The sequence below is a fragment of the Colossoma macropomum genome, unplaced genomic scaffold (assembly GCF_904425465.1).
Source record: "Colossoma macropomum unplaced genomic scaffold, Colossoma_macropomum, whole genome shotgun sequence".
Taxonomy (NCBI): Eukaryota; Metazoa; Chordata; class Actinopteri; order Characiformes; family Serrasalmidae; genus Colossoma; species Colossoma macropomum.
The window spans coordinates 31,369,545-31,393,306 of record NW_023494810.1 but is presented as its reverse complement, the minus strand read 5'-3'; the positions used below and the strand labels follow the sequence as shown (position 1 = coordinate 31,393,306).

General features: G+C 38.7%; 1 protein-coding gene across 3 annotated transcripts in view; it reads left to right on the top strand.

Moving 5' to 3' along the window:
- Positions 1–23,762, top strand: part of slc38a3a (solute carrier family 38 member 3a) — a 99,402-nt gene that overhangs the window by 35,445 nt on the left and 40,195 nt on the right. The window contains exons 2-5 of one of the 3 annotated variants that reach the window (XM_036559356.1): positions 3,266–3,481; positions 8,533–8,565; positions 11,259–11,355; positions 13,092–13,207. In XM_036559356.1, coding sequence (XP_036415249.1) covers positions 3,366–3,481; positions 8,533–8,565; positions 11,259–11,355; positions 13,092–13,207 — 362 coding nt within the window. In that variant the 5' untranslated portion in view covers positions 3,266–3,365. Of the gene's footprint in view, positions 1–3,265; positions 3,482–8,353; positions 8,566–11,258; positions 11,356–13,091; positions 13,208–23,762 lie in introns of those variants that run through there. The other 2 variants (XM_036559353.1, XM_036559354.1) reach the window with 2 other exon arrangements.

The following is a 23,762-nucleotide window of genomic DNA, read 5'->3' as shown; positions in this document are numbered from 1 at the left end:
TTCTTATAAAACTAATATCCAGAAAGATGTTTTAATAAATGAAATATCCAGAATGAAGTTCTAATGAAATTAATATCCAGAGTAAAGTTCTAATAAAACTAATATCCAGAATGAAGTTCTAATAAAATTGATATCTGGATATATATAGCAATTTGCCATAAAATTAGTGTCCAGAATTAAATTTTGACAAAATAAGTGACCAAAATAACTAGTATTTTTTCCCAAGTAATAACTTTAAATTGTAAAAAAGTAAAATAAATAAATAAATAAATAAATAAATAAATAACTCTAGTACATGTTCCACCAACACAATTGTTGCCAAAAGTAATGAACTAATTTGATACAATTAGATATTTGATATGTCTCTACTGCCATAAGAAAACATTCATCCCTTGAAATGTCCAGGAGTCTGTTACTCATTTCTAGAACTCAGGAATAGCTCATTGTCAAAGCACTGTAGTTCTGTAGTGGCACTTGTAGTTACTGACTAATAAGCCTCAGGATGTAATAAGCCTGACATTTTAAAAGGGTTAATAAAAGATTTTATTCCAAGTCATTTTTGATCATTGTCAGCCCACTCAACATGAAATGTTCACTCAATGTAAAGGCAGCTGCTGTTTTCAAATGATGTAAAAAACAAACAAATAAATAAATAAATAAACAGTGATTGTAATTTCTTCTAATTCAGTGCCTTGTTTACTCAGTGTGCTGGGAGAGCAGCCCTGACTGTGATTCCTCCGAGTGAGAAAAATCTGAAGAACGGTGATAATGTAACAGGGGGTAGGAGAGGACGGGGGGAGAGGGGATGGGGAGCAGTAGGATGAGTGAAGTGGGTGCTGGGGCACTCGAGGATGCCAGCTAAATCTCTCCGAGCGTGGAGAGAGCATGGCTGTTATGTTAATCTCTCGCTAATTAAAGAAAAGAGAAGGAAGCACAAAGAGGCCCAAACTGGTTCTGAGCTGGTCGTAGCTGGTTCTGCAGCTTTTCATCAAACTCAGAGTGCCTCACAGAACACACACACGCACACACACACATACACACACACACGCACACACACACACCCACACAGACTTGTTTTTTACATTTGTCAAAATCTATCTATCTATTACATGCATACAGCCTTTATGTAATATGTCCCATATGTTTTTATATATATATATCCATCTATATAAGTCCATTTTTAATTCTAATTGTCTCGGGTGCCTAAAATAATAATACTTCCCTATATATTATATATACAGTATATAACCACAATTTCCTTAAAACAAAGTTTTTGTCTTTCACTTGGAATTTAATATAAAGCACTTTGCTGTAGATTAACTCTGAAGTTTTCCTATGAAAGCAGGAGATTTCCTGAAAATGAAAAACAAGCATCCTACCATGCACACACTCCCCCTTTGTATGTGCGCTGTGTATCTGATGAGAATGTGGTGTTCCAGTGCTGTGGGCAGGTTTTCAGGGGTAATAGAGACACACATCACCGGTGCTTTCACTGCGGCTCGGACGTCCAGCAGGTTCCCCCCCTAAACATCCACAGGGGTCCCATACATGGGCCACAGGAAAAGAGAGACCCCACAAAAGCAGCTATAGAGACATCAGGGGCCGTCAGGGGCCGTGTGCTTAGAGCTGGAGGAGAGTGAAGAATAACAGCCATCAGCTGAGCTCTCACGCTGACGGCTCAGAGGAGATATTTTGGCACATCAAGCCAAGTTTCAGTTGTTTGTCACACTCTGCACACGCTGGTGCAGTCTCACCATGAATGAGTCCATACTGGCCTGAAAGAGTGTTTGTAAGAAGGTATATATATGATAGTGTGAAGGCTAGTATGTTGGAGTTCCCGCATTTTTATCCTATTTTTTGTGAATCCGCATAAGAGAAGTAAAGTTACCATTTTGGAGATATGAGTTTTGTGTGTATATGTACGTACATACGTATACACGTTCCAAAAAAGTTGGGACAGGGGCCTGTTTACCACTGTGTTTCATCACCTCTTCTTTTAACAACACTCTATAAGCGTTTGGGATCTGAGGAGACACTGCTGTAGTATTGAAAGTGAAATGTTTCCTATTCTTGTTTGATACAGGATTTAGCACCCAGACTCTTTTAATACGGAGCAATGCTGCTGTAATACATGCAGACTGTGGTTTTACATTGTCTTGCTGAAAAAATCAAGGCCTTCCCTGAAAAAGCCGTCGTCTGAATGGCAACATATGTTTCCAAAACATGTATATATCGTTCAGCGTTAATGGTGCCCTCACAGATGTGCACGTCACCTGTACCATGTGCACTAATGCACCCCTATACCGTCATGAATACTGGCTTTTGAACTGTGCGCAGATAACAAGCTGAGTGGTCTTTAGCCCGGAGGACACAGTGTCCATGATTTCCAAAAAGAATTTCAAATGTTGATTTGTCGGACACTTTTCCACTTCCCCTCAGTCCATTTTAAATGAGCTAGAGCCCAGAGAAGGTGGCAGCATTTCTGGACCCTGTTTATAAACGATTTCTTCTTTGCGTTTTAGAGTTTTAACTTGCATTTGTGGATACAGCGACAAACTGTTTTTTTACAGACAGTGGTTTTCAGAAGTGTTTCTGAGCCCATGCAGTCATTTCCACTATAGAATTATGTCTGTTTTTAATGCAGTGCTGCCTGACGGCCCAAATACTGGTTTTTGGCCTTGTCCCTTGTATACAGAGATTCCTCCAGATTCTCTGAATCTTTTAATGACATTATGTACTGTAGATGATGAAAAGCAAAAGTTCTTTGCTGTTTGATGTTGAGAAACGTTATTCTTGAATTGTTGAGTGGTGAACCCCTCCTCATCTTTACTTCTGAAAGACTCTGCCTCTCTGAGATGCTCTTTTATACACAATCATGTTACTGACCTGTTGGCAATTAACCACCCGGTGTTTTTTTGGCATTACACAACTTTACCAGCCTTTTGTTGCCCCTGTCCCAACTTTTTGTTGTTGGCATCAAATTCAAAATGGGCATATATTTTTCAAAAAACATTTGATATGTTGTCTTTGTACTATTTTCAGTGAAATATAGGGTTTAAATGATTTGCACATCATTGCATTTTGTGTTTATTTACATGTTACACAGTGTCCCAACTTTTTTGGAAATGGGGTTGTACATATATATGTATGTATGTATGCATCTACAGTATGTACAGGACTGTGCGAAAGTGTGCCAAAAGGAGATTTATATATATATATATATATATGATGAATAATATGAGTTTTCCTCCTTTCTCTTCTGCAGGATTTTCACAGGAACAAAACGAAGAACCTTCTTAGGGATTTCTGGGGAACTTCTGACGAAGACTCTGTGTAGTAGCTCCTAGAATATTTTGTGTGAAGGCATGGATCCGGTGCCGGCTGAGATGAATGCGATTCCCAATGGGAAAGGCCATGAAGCAGCAGATGACACCTCCACTACGCTCACGCCCACCAAAACTGAATCAGACGACACGGCTCAGTAAGTGCAGGTCTTTTAAAACTGTCAAAGCAGTTTTAACCGGAACATTTTAAAACCCAAGGGATCCTCTTCCTTCAGAAAAGCCCTAATGCCTGGGGACTAAAAAATACATGGCTACATTTTTTATTTAATTATTATTTAATAGAATCGTCATGTTTGTGAAATTACTATGGTAATACTCTTATTTCATTGTTTAGTTGGAGACTAAAGGGTTAGGATCTTGACATTTCCAATGGAAAATTGTCCAATCAGGATTTTTTCTCTGTGGTACCTAGACAGATACAGCCATGCAAGCAGGAACTGAACTGAGGCTTTACATGTTACATTAACTACCAACATAATTAGATATTAGGACATGACAATGGAATCGACCAGTCATGTTTTCGTAAGATATGAATATTTCAATATGAATTCTGTGAGACGATACATCATTCCAGGCTTTCTGGAAGTCCTACATACGTCACTGACTGGGAGCACAAACCATAGTCCAGCCAGGTTTCAGTCAGTTGTTAGAAATGGAAAACAGCAGCCCTGTTTACTGAAAGAGTCACTGTAAAACTGCTACAAGGTAAAATATATGTTATTGTCTGCTATAAGCTTAAAAATCATATGGAATGTTTTTTACAAGCTTCAAATCAAATCATATTAAACTAAAACAGCCAAAAAATGTATGTACGTAAGTGTTAGAGTTTTGATATTTATTGTCTGAACTGAAGTTCAGGATCTAATAGTCATGGTTCAAAAAAAAAAAACTTTAAAAACATGAAGCTAAATACACCCAAAGCATTAACACATAGCTGCTTTATGCTAACTAAATCCTTGCAGGCTTTTTGCAAGATGCAAAGATGTTTCCAAACTCGTGGCTATACACCGATCAGGCATAACATTATGACCACTGCTCACTGTGTTGGTCATCCTCTAGTCCTTCATTAGTGGTCACAGGACGCTGCCCACAGGACGCTGTTGGCTGGATGTTTTGGTGAATATTTATTCCAGGTTGGTGGACTATTCTCAGTCCAGCAGTGACACTGAGGTGTTTAAAAACTCCAGCAGCACTGCTGTGTCTGATCCACTCAGACCAGCACAACACACACTAACACACCACCACCACGTCAGTGAGAATGATCCACCACCCAAATAGTACCTGCTCTGTGAGGGTCCATGGGGGTCCTGACCACTGAAGAACAGGGTAAAAGCGGGCTAACAAAGTATGCAGAGAAACAGATGGACTACAGTCTGTAACTGTAGAACTACAAAGTGCACCTATATAGTAAGTGGAGCTGATAAAATGGACAATGAGCGTAGAAACAAGGATATGGTCATAATGTTATGCCTGATCGGTTTATCTAGCTAGAGACAACAAACATTCAACTTCATCTTCTTAGTCTCAGTCCTCAGACTTAAATCCATACTTTGATTTAGGCACCAAAGTTAAGCAAACCTTTAGCGAACTGGGTCAGATTCGTGTTCAACTTCAACAACATATATGCTACAAATAATGTTGAGGTTCATTTGAAAGAACCACACAAAATGAATTCCAGTTGGGGTTAAAGCATTTCAGCCCTCTAAACTTCATTTAAATTGAACTGCTGTTTAGAACATGCTTATCATTGTATTTGCTGAGGCTCTTCTGTCTTCTCACCAAATAAGACTTCTATTTTTGAACATCCTTTATATGCTCTTCATGTTAGCCTAGCTGTCCAGTGCTGTGTTTAGTATGCCTGCAGGACACTGCAACACCTCGCTATCAGAACACGTGCAGGAGAGAAAGGCAGCCGAGGATGGCCCTTCTTTGCCATGAGACAAGTGGAGCGGTGGAGTGCAAGTGGAAGTCACATGCAAATAAATAAGGCTTCTAAGACAATATTTCAGTAAGGAGTGAAAAAAGAGGGCAAAGGAGTAAAAAAGACAATCAGAGTCTTCCTGGTTCTATGTCTACATGCACAGGGGAACCCAAGGGCCTTCAGACTCTTCAGAGAAGGCCTAATGATTCCTGGGGACTAACAAAAAACATCTGTAATTTTTAGTTTATTTTTATTCAATAGGATCATGCATGTACTTAAACTTTGCAAGCATTACTGTACTGCTCTTATAGTACTGTTTGATTCTTAAGTTCTGGATGGAGACAAAATGGTTAAACTCTTGAAACGCCTAGCAGAAAACTGGCCTATCAGGAAGTGTTTTTCTTTGTGGTGTCTGGGTTTATATAACTGAGCAAAATATAACCATTAGCATTATTACAAAGTGACATGAATCAACCAATCACGTTATGATTTACAATATGACCGATTTTGTGAGAACAAACATCACTCTAGTTCTTCCAGACGTCCTAGATACGTCACTATCTGTGAATGCGAGCAGCAGCTTAATCGGTAGGTTGTTAGAAACTAAAACCAGTGGCTGCTGCTCCACACCAGAGCTCACTACTGACAGAGTCACTGTGAAACTGCTAAAAGGTAAATTGTGTTAATATGTCTGTCAAAAGCTTCAGGTAAAAAATAGACAGTCTTTTAGAAGCTTCAAATGTTTGTGTTTAATCTAGAACTCCCAAAAAAGTGTTTATGCAAATCGCTGTTAGCTTAGCGCTAACAAACTACTAGAATCCATAGGGACTCTAGCAGAAGTTAGACTTATCTTGGAGATGTTTTTTCCTCATGTTTTGGCCCTAGTTTTGACATTTATCCCAGCTAACCCAAACTGAACGTCTAGCTCTAGTTTACAGTTCGAAACTGATTTTCTAGATATTTCTAAGTAACGTTTTAAAGTGATGGTTTGATCAAAATGAAAACTGCCCTGTTTTTTGACAGTTAGACATGTCTGCATGATGCTAATGGTTGCTATAAGCTTCCATTATTTGTTAGCTACATTAGCTTCTTTGCTCTGGTGCAGAACTAAAGAAGCAAATTTCAGACTTTAAACTTGTCAGTGTAAATCAGATTTTTAGCAGAGCGAACATGTGAGGCTGAGTCAAGGCTTATCCAACGTGGTCATGCAGGTTGACCAGTTTTGCTGGTGACCAGCCATGCTGCTCTGTGCTGGTTTTCTAGCAGGGGGATCATCAAATGGCAGCCTGAGAGCAAGTTTTTTCCGGCCCCAGCTCACTCTCCAAAACTACTTTCCAGTTTTATTGAAATTATGTGGTGGGGTGAAGCATCAAACACTGTTCTAGCATCAACAAGGGATGTCAATTCTGAGGACTTTTGATATTTGAGTGTCTGTAAGAGTTAATGAACAGATATATAAACAAAAAATCTGGAAAACATTGGAGGTTTGATCCCCATCCAGGCAGCCCTGCCATGTAGGAGACCTCGGGTCTCCAGGCTCTGTGCTCATCTACTGCTGTCTGCTGGAGTGTCAGCTTAATGTCTACCAATATAAGAAAGGTGTGTTATGTTTTGAGATACTTATTCAGTTTTCAACGTGGTTGATTTTGTAAGGTTGAATAAACGGCCAGTACAACGAGGGAAATAATGCAAATTCAACATTAATGTTGATTCAGTGCTTTTGCCCGGCATCACATCAGCATCGTTCAGAGTTTGCTGTCTGGGAGTGTGACGATTTTACGGAAAAGTCCTTCTCAAAGATACGTGATTAGGCATAGGTCCCTTTGTCGACGGCCGTCTTGCGAGTCTCTACCCTGAGGCTGACAATCGCATCATGTGCTCGGTGCCTCCTGGTGGCTTCAGGAGACAAAACATTGAAGGTATCTGGGCCGGATTCACAGAAGTGTCTTAAGAAAGAAAGTGTTTCAAATGTGCATTTTTCTTAACTACATGTTGAGATAAATGATTGTTTTTCAAAAAACTTCTTTCTTTCTCTTTTTTTTCATAAGAGTGATTTTAAGAGTAAGAGATATTCTTGAAAAATATGTTTTCTTAAGCTTATGGCATTCTCAAATTTGTGTTAAACTGTAAGAATTGACAGAGTAAACCTATTAAACTGAAATCCTGATGAATTTTAAAAATATAATTTTTAAAATAAACCAAGGAGGAGTTTTCCTGTTGGCTGTTTCCTCCACCATAACTTCCAGTTCTTGTTCGCTAATTTTTTTAGCATTAGGTTTGATGCTGTTTTACGTTCGTTTTGTTCTCCTCAAGCGCTGATGTGATTAAACTGAATAACCAATAAATGAAAATATGCTATAATTTCTGGTAACCTGTAAATTGTAGCTCAGTATTGGTAACCTGTGTACGTAAAGATGTTCTGAAGAAAATAAAGACTTTTGTGAGAGATTATTTGAGAAGTTTTTTTAATGGGATTTATATTTAAGAACATTCCTATGAACTTCTTAGTGTCTGTCTTTATATCCTTCCTAAGATTTTCTTTCTTAGAAAAACTTTCGTGAATCTGGCCCGTGGTGTTTACTGCAGTTTCTTATTTTCATTGCAAAATGTAAAATATGCAAAATTGTTATTAAAATGAAAATATTCCAATATGTTTGACAAACAAACAAGGAGTAAATCAGAATTTGATTTCTGATCCCATCTGACCGTTAGCATTGTTAGCATCATTAGCATTGTTAGCAGTGTTAGCACCTTTGGGGGAGCAGTGTGTGAAGCTGGTGTGTGTTTGTGGTGTCTTGCAGCTAGCCTTACAGCGTCCGGCCGTGCCCTCTGAATAAGGTGAAATCTAATATGTATCTGGACGATGGCCACGAATGTCACGTCACGCGTCACGGCTCAATGAACGCTGCTCACAAAGCACAAACGTCTCGTGCTGTGTTGACAGGCCAAAGTCAGTGTCTGTGTCCTGTGTGCCTGTTTGTTTGCGTGCGACGTGAACATGTATGTGGGGGTGAGTCGTGTGTGCATGCGTTGAACCCGCCCGTATCTCCTTATCCAAACACCGCTCCTGACCCTTGGCCCCGACCCAGCATGCTGAGGCTGGCCTGGACAGAGAAAACACGTTTTTCAAACACACTGACCCTCCAAACCCTCACGTGCTACGAAGAGCCGAGCTGTTTTCTTCAAGTTCACTGAGACTTTCTTGTGTTTTTCTTCCTTTGTGCTTTCAATGGATGCTGAATCGTATCTGTCTGGCCTGCCTTGTAGGGAACTCGTACCAAATAGCACAGAGAATGCCAGGTATGTAACACTGAGAGATTATTACGGAGTGAAAAACTGTATTCAAGGTGACGCAACTGCATCGGTTTTGGAAGTCATTATAATTGATTATAATAATATTGTATATTTTAAAATATGTGCCCAAGGCTACAGAAGTATGCAGTATATGGTCGTATTTTCTAAGTGAAAATAAGTTGCAAATGTTTTAGCCACCTAAGAAAATTTGAATTAAAAAGCTGTTTATCTATAATAAATTGAAATCACATTGTTATTTGTATGAATGAATAATAAATACAAATACCATTAAAACAATAAGTAGTGATCACAGGTGTATCAGTATATTTACACATATATATATATATAATATAATATATATATATATATTCATATTTATTGAGTGTTCTACAAATAAGTACTGCTATATATACATGTATATTCATATGTTCGACAAATCATTAAAAACATTGTGTTAGAAATAGCATTACATTCGAATAGGGTGATATATAATTCTGAAGGTGAAGATTCAGTTGATTGTAATGTGTTAATACTTAAGTAATTAAATACATATGTGCTTATTTTTTGGGCTATTAGGAAACATACAAATCTAAAACAAAGCTTGGGATTGTTTTCATTATTAATGAATGTATTTTCATAACAACTAATGTACGTATTGTATTTTCTTTATTTATTTGATAACATATTTCAGTAATGGGTAATTGCTTCATGTAGTCACATTTATGTATGCTATATTAAATATATAATTCTAAATTGTAACAAAATATTCAGTCAAAATGAATCTTGGTGAAATTGGAGATTTCATGATGCATCAAATCATTTCCTAAAGAACTGTAATCAGATCAGATTCTGCTTAGGTCAGAGACTCACACCCCTACACAAATGTAGCTCTAGGAGGGTGGAATCAGTAACCACGTCATTTTCAAGGTGATTTTCAGTGACCAGGGTGTGAATATTAGCACTGCAGTAAGGACTGATGGACTCATATACTGTGCTTAAACAAAAAAACCTGTTTTTTTCTCCTGACGTGTCCAATGTACATCTGATTAGGAGATAAGAAACGTGGGGCCAAAAGTTTTCCACATTCATATTTTCATACAATAATGTAAGCAAACGATCACATTACCATACCTCAGTGTTTCTGAATCCTGCAAATATTCATCCAGCCATTCCACGACCTCAATCCACCTGATCCAGCACCACTGCAAAAAAATCCAGTTTAAAATATGTTGGTCTATGTAATTTTTTTTCCAAAAACTTTGGGTTAAAAATTCTTTTTAGTTCTAACACAATCTACCTTGGTACTGGGGAGACATTTTTTCTTCAGCAATATTTACATAATTTATTTTGATGGAAATGCAGATCATTTACAAATCTGGCACTGGATTTTCATGTTCATAGTTGAGTGAGTAAGTCATCATTTATAAAAGTGTTTTTTATTGTGTCAGCTGTGCAGGATTGTTTGATATGAAGGAAGCTGCAGTTGTCCGTTTTGTCGCAGCATGGCCGTCTTTATGGAGAGGTGTGAACTGTTTTTCACAGCAGAGGGTTCTCACCCCTCCCTTTTCACCCCTCATTGCTCACTAGCAGCTCAACACAGATCCACAGCAGAATCAGATTTGTAGGTAATAATAAAATAATCCTCCTTTACAGTAAAATAAAGCTCTGCTGATCGTTCAACACAGTTTAACAATAAATGGTCTTAAACGCTGGAGTTAATGTAGAACTGCTAATTCACCCTTTAACCCTGAAGATCAGCGCAGACTGCTGGTCACCATAGCAACACAGACAACAGTCTTGCCTAGCTAGTAGCTAACGAAACGGCAAAGAGAGAGATTTAAGATGAACATTGATAATTTGGAGATGAATGGATTTATTTGCGTTTATAATCACTCCAGCTGGTTTCCTGATATGTTTAATCTGCAACGAGAAACTGTCAAACACTAAAACGTTGCGAAGCTAAAGTCAGTCACCAGCTTCTTGTTCAAATTTTCCCGTTCCACCTTAAATGATGCAGCATTTACATTCTGGCACCTCAGGCACCATTTAAGGTGGAACGAGAAAATTAGAACAAAAAACTGGTGAATGAGAAGCGACTTCAGCCTCATAAAAAATCGGATGTTGAGAGACATTTTAAAAGAAACTCTTTTACTTTTGAGGAAAAGTTTCCTGACAGAGATGTGAGAAAAGCAGCTAAAGCTGAGCTAAAGCTTAAAGTAGAGCAAAATGAGTGCATTTTCATTTATATTATATTCGTTAGCCTACACTAGCACATTAGCACATAATGAGACATATTTACAGCCAAGATGGCAAAATGGACAAACATTTTGTGGCTCCCAAGGTGGTTTGATTTTTGTTGAAAAGACAAAATGGCTTTTCTTAACGTTTGGCTTGCTGACCTCTGAGTGAACTCCAGCTGAGTCAACTCAAAAAAACCTTAGATGAAAGTTGACCTGACTTTTTCCTTTTTGAACAGTGTGTGGCTCAGTAATCAGCTGGGTTGAGGTGGAGAACAATAGAGAACAAGATTGAGAAACATTGTCCTAGCTTATCTCAATCAAATGAGCAAAAAGAAGCTAATTTGATTTCAACCTACCTTAAAATTGTAGTTTCAGAACCATTTAATCCTCTCTGTCACACATAACCTGCTGTGTGAATATGGTTTAAACACTTTTCCTTACTCTACTGTGTGATTCCAGCCCCAGCAGAGCTACAGGAGATGCGGAGGCAAACCTGGCGGAGAGTTCAGAGTTTCTCTCCAACGCCGACGACAAGAAAACACCACATTTCACAGACGTAAGTTCACACGCATTTGTAGAGTCTTTCTACCTTACTTATATATAAAAACACTCGTGAAAAAGATGGTTTTCAAGGGTTCTTTAGTAAAGAAAATGGCTCTATGTAGAACCATGAACACTAAAAGGGCCTTTTGCATGATTAAAGGGTTCTTTTCATTATAAAAGCGTTCTTCAGACTGATGGAGAATGTGTTGTGGATGACCCTTTATGAAAAGGGTTCTGTATAGCACCCAAAAGGGTTGTTCCATTGTTACGGTGTCAAGCTTGTGACAATAGAAGAACCCTTTTGTGTAAATTGGTTGTAAGGGTCTTTTTTGCAGCAAAGTAGCCAAATTAGATGCCTTTTTAGCAAAGTTGGGTGATAAAATGGTAACAAGGAATACTGCGGTATTGGTGGTGCGAGAGCTCACTGATGGAAAGAGGGGAAAAAATCAAAGCCGGGAAGGAAAAAACTCAAAAACTAAGTAAGATATCAGCTCAGCGACGGCTAACAGCTCCACTCACCACAGAACACGCTCGATTGTCTGCTTTCACTCTCTCGCCGGTCCCTCGACCTTGCGTTCTCAGATATCCTCTAAATGGGAGTCATTTTAGCTTCAGTTAGCTGGAACAGAGCCTGTGATGTGGCACGTTTAGCCTGCTAACTGAGCTCTCGTAGCTTAGCCAAAAATGCTATCATAATCACCACAGAACAGGTTCTAATTCAGCTTTCTGTCGCTCCAACACCAGTCACTCCACTTTTGCTCTCTCATCCATCAGTTTATATCACATCTTCCTATATCTAGCAGCATTTAGTCAGAATCAGACATGTACTGTTGTGGTTCTGTAGCTGCATACTAAGCTAACGTTAAGCTAGCCAATCAGGCTACATATCCAAACACCACAAAATGGGTTAAATTAGATTTTAAATGCACGAGACTTTTATTTTAGAAAACAAATATTACAAGCAACTGAGAGAAAAAAATATAATCACTAGGCCTGATATGAAATGAATTTATAGAAAATGGTGTTGCTGAATGTTGTGCTAGATTAAAATGATTTACTAAACTAATTTACAAAGTATAGCTAAAGAAAGGGAGGAAGGAGAAATCAGTAAATCCAACTAGGGAAAAACTTTGTCTAATATTCTGCTTAACCGCCGGTGGGCCGCCCAGAAAAACGCTGAGCAAAACTCCAGTGGACCGCCAGCTTTGCCATTAGCGGGCCGACAGTTTTCCACTATCCTTTTGCTATCAGGGTAGCCAGAATCAGACATGTTCTGTGGTGAGCAGAGCTGCTTTCATGCTAGCTGAACTAAAGCTAACCAGCTCCTCTTTCCTAGTTAGCAGCGTTGTTTAGCATTTATCTCATCTATTTATTGTTTGATAGATGGTTTGACATTATTGAATGAAAACTGTGCACTGTGTTCACTTATTTGGTGACCATGTGACAATTTTTATTATTTTTTACTTTGAAGTAGGACGAGACAAGACAAAAACAACAATTGCCATGCTTTTAGGCCCCCCCAACCAGCCTCTGCATAGAACAAACAAGAAATGACAATTAAATTGTTAATCACAGTTATTTATATGACAGTTAATCATCAGGTAAAAATCATGATCGTGACAATCATGAAATTTTGCCTTACCTTTTTACCTTTACTTTAAGGTAACTTAAGATAAACTCAGGAGCTTTAAAGCTGAACCTTTCTAACTCAACATACTCGTCTAATGCAACTTTTTCTTTTTTGCTCAGTTTGAGGGGAAGACCTCTTTCGGGATGTCAGTCTTCAACCTGGGAAATGCCATCATGGGCAGTGGAATTCTGGGACTGGCGTACGCAATGGCTAACACCGGCATCGTCCTGTTCCTGTGAGTTAACACTTACTGTCCATATATGCTTGTGAATGGATGGATAGATGGATGAATGCAGCTGAATAAACAGATTAAACATAATTGATTGCATGGCTGCAGCGTCACCAGATGGTCTCACCCATACTGCATGGTTTTGGTTCCTTTAAACACATTAAGCCAAAACATCGTTCATCAAACTGCTATTGTAGACACTCATGCGCAATCCTGTCATGTTAACTTGTGGATTATGATGTATAGTTGTTTGTTATTATCCAGAAGGTTTTAATGCTGCACAGTGCATCGGTTTTGCTTTATTGCTCTATCAGAGTGAATGAGACTGGAGCCCTTGGGTGAATATTCATTCTAATGAGCGAATAGTGAAGTGCTCTCATAAATATTCTAATAACTCTATCACTGCTGTTAAAACCAGCGCAATTACGCTGATGGAAGCTCATGGAATAGCCACTCCATCCCGCTGTGCATGACCTTCAGAGGGGCAGTCCACCTGAAATTGATTTGTTTTTGTTTTTTTGCTTCATGTGTTCATCTGCTCGTGTGGTTTTCCCACAAGTCTTTTTCTTTGTATCTGAGAAATTACCAGCCACAATTTTGCCACAGGAACTGTTTCTGGTCTTTAAAAGGTTCCAGAACCTGAAATAGCACCTATACTATATGCTGTGCTTCTGGAACTCTTCTGTTCCTTAACAGGATCTTGATCCTCTGTCAAATAGGGCCTACCGTTCTGAATTCCTTGAGTTCTTTGAAAGGTTAGAGAATCTGGAATAGCACCAGTACTGTAGTACTTTTAGTTCCTTTAAAGGTTCTTGATCCTCAGTGGAATAACTTCTGTAGTTCTGGAACACTTTAGTTCTTAATCAGCAGCAACTAAGTGGAATAGGGCCTGTAGTTCTCAAACACTTTAGCTTTTCCAGAGGTTCTTGAACCTCTGTGGAATACCGGCAGTAGTTCTGGAGCTCTTTAGTTCCTCAGACATTCCAGAACCTTGGTGGAAAAGTAGTTGGTGGAAAAGTAACCTTGGTGGCAGTAGTTCGTGAACTCCTTTGATCTTCAAAAGGTTCCAGAACCTGAAATAGCACCTATACTCTATACTGCAATTCTGGAGCTCTTTAGTTCCTTTAAAAGGTTCTTAATCTTCAGTGGAATAGGACCTACCGTTCTGGATCCATTGAGTTCCTAAAAATGTTAGAGAACCTGGAATAGCACCAGTACTGTAGTACTTTTTAGTTCCTTAACAGGTTCTTGACCCTTAGTGGAATAGGACTTGTAGTTCTGGAACACTTTAGTTCCTCATCAGCAGCAGCTCAGTGGAATAGGGCCTACATTTTAGCTCTTCTAGAGGTTCTTGAACCTCTGTGGAATACTGGTGGTAGATCTGGGGCTCTTTAGTTCCTCAGACATTCCAGAACGTTGGTGGAACAGCACCAAAAGTTCTGTTTAGGTCCTCAGAAAGTTCCAGAAACGTGCTGGAAAAGTGCCTGTAATTCTAACTCTTCTCAGATCGTCAAAGGGTTGCGGAACCTTGGTGGAAGCACCTAAACAGTTACAGAACTCTTTAGTTTCCTTACCTTCACTCCCATTAGGAGAGCACTGATGCATGAAACCATTTTTCCCCAGTGTATCGAATACTTACAGAGGTATAAAGACATTATATTTTCTGGTGGACTTTCCCTTCCAGTCTAATTCCTGTCGTGGTGTTGTAAAATGCTTGAGTCTCTGTGGTGGTTTCACTACAGAGTGAATGTAATCTACAGCGTGATTATAATGTCACGAGAAGGAGCTCACAGCGCAGTAGTAGGATTAGAATGAAGAGGTTATGTAACTGCACACTGGGGCTGCCCTGCAATCACTGAATTTTAATTACATTGTAATTCATCATGTTTTATGAAATCGTAGGATGTTTCTGGTGCACTAAAGCCCCGACAGCATCACAGCCACTCCAGGATTAGCTCTGAGTTTACTAGCGTAGTGAACAGTGAATATAATACACATAGTGCCTTTTATTAGGGTGCTGTCGAACAGTGCCGTCTTTATTTGATTTGATTTATTTGTAGGAAATAGTGATTAGCGGACCACTTCTGTTCCCTATAATGGTGCTCTATATAGTGTTCCAAAGTAGGAAACAGTGATTGGGGGCATTACGGGACCACTTTTGTTCCCTGTAAAGGTGTTCTATATAGTGTTCTAAAGTAGGGAACAGTGATTGGGGGGGCATTAGGGGACCACTTCTGTTCTTGTTCTAAAATTGCCCCTAGGTGTGAGTGTGTGTGTGTGAATGTTTATGTCTGTGTATCTGCCCCGGATGGACTGGCGGCCTGTCCAGGGTGTTTCCTGCCTTCTGCCCAATGACCGCTGGGATAGGCTCCCACGACCAAGGAGGAGAATAATCATGCTTGTTGTATTTAAACTCGCGTACGTTAGTAATTTTCTTCTTCACTTCTGTTCCCTATGATAGTGTTTTATGTAGTGTTCCAAATTAGGGAACAGTGATTGGGGGGCCATTAGGGGACCACTTCTGATTCTCTATAATGGTGTTCTATATAGTGTTCCAAAGTAGGGAATAGTGATGGGGTGGGGTTAGGGGGCCACTTCTGCTCCCTATGATAGTGTTTTATATAGTGTTCCAAATTAGGGAACAGTGATTGGGGGAGCCATTAGGGTGACCACTTCTGTTCCCTATAATGGTGTTCTATATAGCGTTCCAAAGTAGGGAACGGTAACTGGGGGGCATAAGTGGACCAGTTCTGTTCCCTATAATAGTGTTCCAAAGTAGGGAACAGTAACTGAGGGGGCATAAGTGGACCAGTTCTGTTCCCTATAATATTGTTCTATATAGTGTTCCAAAGTAGGGAACAGTGACTGGGGGCGCAATAAGGGACCCCCTCTGTTCCCTATGATAGTGTTCTATATAGTGTTCCAAAGTACGGAACAGTGATTGGGGGGGGGGCATTAGGGGACCACTTCTGCTCCCTATGTGCTCTATGTAGTGTTCCAATGTAGGGAACAGTGACTGGGGGCCATTAGGGGACCACTTCTGTTCCCTATAATAGTGTTCAGTATAGTGTTCCATTGTAAGGAACAGTGATTAGGGACCTTTTGTACACAGCGTCAGTTTACAGGCTACTTTTCCAGATACTTATGTATTATTAAAACCTCAGTCAGGCAGCGCTGAAATGAACAGTCTGGTTTTCATGACCAAAACAAGAAAGATTTTTAACCGTATAGCTCATGTTGTGCTGCCGTTGATGTCATGTCTGCTGGTGAGTACATGAATCTGCGAGAACATTGTGATGAGTCACAGTTTACTGGAACAGATTTCCTCAAAGCAAGCAGAATTTGTTTTTCCAGCATACCACCAGCATTGATAACCCCACCTTCCTGACTCTAAGTTGGAATGGCCACTGGATTTGGGTCAAGTCTTGCTCCAGAAAGTGGAATGCAGGCCCTAAGCCACGCTAATTCTGCTTTTATTAGGAAATTCACATGGCCTGTGGGATTTGTTTTTTTCCCTCGCTGACCTTGAGTAGCATTACCAGTCGGTACCAACTGGCCACGTTTGCAGAGCTGTATCTGTGCCAGCTAACGTAATCCGGAAGGTACCGGCAGGCTCATGCTGTTTGGGTTAAAGGTAATCTCATTGATTTTGGATCCACACTCGATCTCCTAGAAGAACTGACTAAAAAGGTCAGACATTTGTTTGCTGTATGTATACAGTGTATACATACATATGTGAAAGAGCCTGTAGCTAGTCACTTTTTCTATTACGCAATCAATTACAGTAAACAGGACAAACAACAGCTTAAGAAAATTAGTTTGATGTGGAATGTAAACATTTTAAAAGTTTCAAAATGCACATTTCACCCCCCTGAGCACAGAGTTCATATATGGAAATTAAGCTGCAAAAACAGCTTTGGTGATTCCACAAAACATATGTGTATATTTACATACATATGTATATATTTACATATATATGCCTGTTCAGACTACAGTAGTTTAGCCCTGCCCACTCATGCTGAAGTTATAAGAAGTGTTTCGGTCTGAATTTGACATATATCAGTCTTAAAGCCACAGTAAAAAAAAGCAAAAACACTGAATTTAAAGGGAAATTCCACCAATTTTTTAAAATCTCTCTTATATTGCATAATTCAGTGGTTGAGATGTAAACAAAGTAATTCAGAGTGGATTGATGCAAAATGTTTCATAGTAGTGAGACTCAGATTTCTTTACAGTGGAGGTGATAGGAGGGTCATAATATCTACTACACATATTAATGGCTTTTTAGTCATTTTTAGGCCAAAACCTTCTCAAAACCATTGGAAAATCAACGTTTCATGCTTTAGGCAACATATTTGCAACAACTTTGCATGTAATTGTTTTCTGTGAAGGAGTTTTTAGTCTAAAAATGACTTTAGAAGTCACGGCATTTAATGCTAAATTGACCGCTTTTCACACTTTCTCCTACTAAATACTCTCATAGAGCAGAAGTGAGATAGGCGGCGTGATCAGTGAGATCTAACCGTGCTTTCTGAAGGAAAGAGTGAAGAATTGCCGTGCTGTAAGGGTTTGAATCGGAGTGTGGAGGAGGATTGTTCTCACTCACTCTGAGCTCTTTGAAGTGACTCTGATCTCACGTGAACCGCCCGCAGATGTGTGGCTGTGACAGCTGCTGGATCAGAGCAGTGATACATTCTCAGTTTAACTCTTAGAAGTCTAGAGTATTACTGTAGTTTGACTGTACTGTGTAAATGTGATTATATAATTAATTAAGTGGAGAACCCTCAGGCAGCGCGATCACCTCACAGCAAAGGACCTGGGTTCGATTTCCCCGGCCCGGGCGACTTTCCTGCAGTCAGGCCAGTTAGAGATGCTGAATTGCCCCTAGGTGTGAGTCTGTGTGTGTGTGTGTGAACGTTTATGTCTGTGTATCTGCCCTGTGATGGACTGGCGGCCTGTCCAGGGTGTTTCCTGCCTTCTGCCCAATGACAGCTGGGATAGGCTCCAGCACTCCCGCGACCAAGGAGGAGAATAATCATGCTTGTTGTGTTTAAACTCTGTGCGTATGGTAGTAATTGTTTTAATCCTTGTAGGGTTTCGGTTGGACCATCAGTTAAACATGAGGACATGGAGTAATGTAATTATTACTGCTGTTTCTCAGTGATTTTAATCCCATCTCAATGCACCATTCTAGTCATTTTTACAGAGTGTCAGTAAAGATTTTGGTTCGTTTTACTTTCTATAAAATTTGCCATAGAAATAACTTCAGGTTATATTAATCCTGCGCAAATCGACATGTCATTAAACACGCAGTATATTCTGTGGAAAAGGATTTTGGAGGCACTCGGCGAAGCCTTAAATCATGTTCTCTGTGGCTAAGTTCACGTTGATATGCACTGTCCTCCTCCAGTGTTCCACTCTGAACATTATCATGCAAACATTACAGAGAAAAAGACTTTATGTGGTAATGTTGACTGTTAGCTGTGAATTCCCAAACTAATGACACACTGCATTCACTTATGATAGCAAGACGGAACAGAGTAACGGCTAACCCAAATGTTTTGATGTGTTTTGTGCTCTTTTCCGAAGAAAAGGCAGTGTGTACGTTTTTTTTATCCCATGCAAATTGGTCATAAACATAACAGGCGTCCTGTGCTAAACTTGTATTCCCCCACCTACCAGTGCTAATCAAGCCTGAATCATACTTAATCATAATTAGGATGTTTTTCTTTGTGGTATTTAGGTATATTCAGATTTCTAGATCACCGTATCGGTACCGGCACACTTCCGTCAAAGCATTCTCTTCCCTTTTTTATGTAATTTTTAAGCATCAAATCATCCAGCAATATGGTGATGCAATATACCATTAGAGAACTTGGAATCTCAGAATTCGATTCCCCGAACCCATTTTATCAGTTATTCACAGCGGTTACAGTCATCTCATTTGCCACATGAGCACCGAATGAGCAAATCTGTGAGTCCTTATCTTCAAAGCTGCTCTCCACAGAGACACCATAATCCAAAACATGTGGTCTGATAACACAGCAAGAGTCAGAGATCAGTTTAGAGAGTCATTCCAGCCTTTTTTACTCTGTGTCAGTAATTCATACACATTGTTCCCAGTTGGGAAAACACCTGAGAGTGTTACCTTTCAAATGAGACCAAGATCATGACTGTAGGCCATAGTATGTGAGAACAGCGCCCCCTTTTACTTTTCAGGCAAAAATGAGGCAACAGTTGAAAGGTTTAGCTCTCTCACTGGTTAGGACTTCAGCAGCTAGACTGAAGAAACATGTAGATATGCAATGTCTTTTAAAAACTTAAAATGTGCTTCTTTCATTTTGAACTGCCAAACAAATACACACCGGTGTTAGCTTAATTACAAAGCCCATATAGGTGCTAGCAGAAATTAGCATTAATGTAGAGGTTTGTAGGACTAGCTCTAATAGTCATGGTTGGCCACTGACTGAATTATATAATGTAATGTCTTATCAGCATCAGTAAGTTTAATTCTGCATATCTGACTCTTCCCTTCTTGTTTTGATTCATATCATAATAAAATATCTCCATTTCAACATACAAACACAAATGTGGTCTGGATAGAATCTGCACTTCCAACACAACTTCTCCACTTGTTTCAAAGAGCTATCAGATATGTCAGAAATAATTCATATAAAATTACAGCATGCTTTAGTAATCGCTGGTGACAAGACGTCTAATAATTAATGACCGTGCTTGCATTCTGCCACATAACTTACTGATAAGTTATAAACAGACGTTTGTCTTTCTGAAGACAGCTGCAGGCAGAGTTTGGCACCATGTTCAGATGAAGTGTTATCAAACACTGTCCATTTACTCAAATTGTTTATTTCCTGCAGACCTCAAACACCAGCTTATCAGCAGTGCTTATCTAGAGCAGATTTATTACGGATATTCCGAAACTTGATTCCAGCCAAAATCCCTGGCTTGTGTTTTTCCAAGGCATTAGCCGTAACTATGCTCACATCATCAGAGTTCAAATTTAAAAGAGGCTACCAGAACATATGATAGGTCATATCTCAGCTTTGGCAACAGCTCTACGTTTAATCCAACTTTATTAACCCTTTAAACTCTAAGCGTATGCATGTGCGTTCATACTTCAGTTCCTCTGTCTCATAACTACGGAACTTACAGTTTCATAGTAGTTACTTATAATTCATACTAGTTACTGTATAATTTATAGTAGTTTACAAATAGTTCATATTAGTTATTGGAAAATTCTTAGCAGTTACTGAATTATTTCTAGTAGATGAGTAATGTATAGTATTTATTGAATAATTCATAGCAGTTGCTGAATGATATATATTTGTTACTGAATTATTTATGATAGTTTATGAATAATTCATTGGAGATTCTGAATAATTAAATGAGTAATTATTCACACTAGTTTCCAGATACTTCCAGACATTAGGTAGTTACTGAATAATTCATACTAGTTTCAAAATAATTCAAAGTAGTTACTGATTTATGAAAGTTTATGAATTATTATAGTAGATGCAGAATAATTTGTAGTAGTAACGGAATAATTCATAATAGTTCCTTAGTAGTTGCTGAAATATTTGTGATAGTTTCCAAATAGTTCATAGTAGATACTGAATCATTTATAGAAGATACTGAATCATTTATAGTAGATACTGAGTTATTTATAGTAGATACTGAATCATTTATAATAGACACTGAATCATTCATAGAAAATACTGAATCATTATAGTAGATACTGAATCATTTATAGAAGATACTGAATCATTTATAGTAGATACTGAGTTATTTATAGTAGATACTAAATCATGTATAATAGACACTGAATCATTTATAGAAAATACTGAATCATTATAGTAGATACTGAATCATTTATAGAAGATACAGAGTCCTTTATAGTAGATACCAAATAGTTCATAGTAGATACTGAATCATTTATAGAAGATGCTGCATCATTATAGTAGTTATTCAATAATTTCTGATACTGAACCATTTATAGTAGATACTGAATCATTTAAAGTAGATGCTGAATAATTTATAGAAGATACTGAATCAGTGTAGTACTATCTGAATAATTTCTAATATATACTGAATAATAAGTATTTAGAAGTGAACGGTAAGCCTACGGTTTAGGGGGTTAATTGCTGTGAAAATGAAGTATGTTGGTGGCTGTTTTTGTTTCGGTTTGCTCCAACTCGCCTCCTTGCATCAATATTGATTATGCAGCACAGTGAGTAGACTGGTACAGATTGAAGGAGCATACGGTGTTTGTGTGGAGTAAAGACCCGGCGGGTGGGAGGCTTTCCTTGGCATTTCGGCGCACTGTGGGTGTTCTGAATTATTCAGAGCGAGGTTGGTGTTTGTTACTGATTGGCACGAAGATAGCGGGTGAGAAAACATGAAGAGGGAGGGTGAAGAGGTGGAGAGAAAAGAAGAGAGAGATGCGAGAGAAAAGAAAAGAAGGGGTAAAGCGTGAGGTGGTAGTTGTTTTCTGTGAGCTTTGGGAAAGATCGTTTTTTTTCCAGTGTGTGTGTTTAGCTCTGTCTGTCAGGCTGAATATTAGCAGTGTTCCCCCCGAGGCCACAGAGGACCTACATACAGCAACCAATACACAACACATCACGAAACAACACAACACTGCAGGACGCTTACAGTGGCCCTTATTCATTAAAGCTGTAGAAAAAACAGCACAGATTTGTCCACCTTTAATGATCTACAAACTGCTCTGCGTCTGATTCATGAAACTTCTGTGTGTTTTGGAAACAAGCGAAGATTTGAGCTCAAATGATGACTCAGCTTCAGTGCGTGAAATCAAGCGCCAGCATACCTCATTTACATATAATTTACATCAAGCACGCCTTAATTCTTGCAGATGTTTAGGTAGAGAGCCAATGAAACAGCATTTAGCAGCTTCTTGGCCGATGGCTATGTTCGTAGGCAGAGTTTGAGGCAGAGCAGGTGGACACTACTCCCTCTACTGACCAAACTTTATAGTGTGAAAAGTATAACACTGAAAAGAATAAAATGTGAAATAAACAAAAACGTCTTAGTTGTGTGTATAGTGTCATTATTGTCCTCAAATAACATATTTAAATGTAAATACACATTCATAACTTATTTATTATTGCAGTGTATGAGCTGCGACTGCACTAGCTGAGTTTTGTATTGTTTATTTTGTGGGCGGAGTCAGTAGTATAAAACAAAAGCACAGTGTAACAGGTCTTTAAGTGGAATAACTGCAGCATGCGTTTGTACCTGTGTGTGTGTAAAATAAGTGCATCTGCTTAGTTACTATCCAGTTAGCATTATTGTTATTTTCTATTTTTAATGTTTTGATTGGAGAGTTTCTGTTTGTTAAGCTCAAATAAAACATTTTGTTCAGTTTGTTAAGCTATTACATTCAAAGTTAGGCACTCCTACCAGGTGTGAGTTTAATCAAACATATTCCAGTTAAAGTTGGTTGTAAAGTGAGGCACCAATTTTTTTTTTTGTTTTGTTTTGTGCCTCATTTTATGATCAGATTTCTCTTCCTAGTACATATCGCTGCTGTCAAAACAAAACCTTGCATCTCCTTTTTTCAGTTTTTGACATAATTCGAAATTGCTTGTTTTCCTTTATATTGTGTGTAAATTTCATGATGAATGGACCGAAAGAAATGACCCAGAATGACTTGGAAAAAAGTCTGGTTCCATTGACTTACATTAATAGTAAAGTATGATTTTCCTTCTCCTGTAAAGTTACCATTTTGGAGAGGTTTTTTTCCGACAACAGCGATAAATTTGATTTGCACAGTTTTGTTGTTTCTCCTTGACTCTGCTCTCCTGTTTCCTTCAGTATAAGTTATCCAAGTCATTCATTTTTCAGAGTCAGGAAAAGAGCAGAAAACATTTAACAGCTTTAAGAATTATATATATAATATCAACTAAAAATTAACGCTTTAAGAATTATATATATAATATCAACTTTAGTGTGTCCACTCTACTCTATAGAAAATCGAATGTTGAGAGACATTTTCCAAGAAACTGTTCTACTTTTGAGAAAAAGTTTCCTGCCAGAGACGCGAGAAAAGCAGCTATAGCTTAAAGCAGAGCAAAGTAAGTCTGTGTTTTCATTTATATTATATTTCTTATCCTATACTAACACATCAGCACATACTCAGACATATTTACAGCCAAAATGGTGAAACAGTCTTCGCTTTGCTGTTGACTGAAAGTTTCTTGCACAGCGAAGCAATGGTGAAACTGGAGTACAGTGTAACCCGTCCCTCCAGTATATCCCTGTGACCCAGTCTCTCTGTTCTGCTTTAATTCAGTGGCTAAGCTTTAGCGACTTTAGCGTTCTTCTATCTTTTACTCCACTGGAAATCCACTGTAGAGAACTCCTTTCTAGAGTGACCAGAAGCCTATGGGGCATTTGACCATTCAAAAGTTACTGTGTTCCTGTAGGTAATGAAGGAATAACATAGGGCGTGATGGGTAACTCTCTCTGAGGTCATGTGGGTGTTGATTTGATGTTGTTAGGAGTTGCTTTTAGGTCTTAAAGG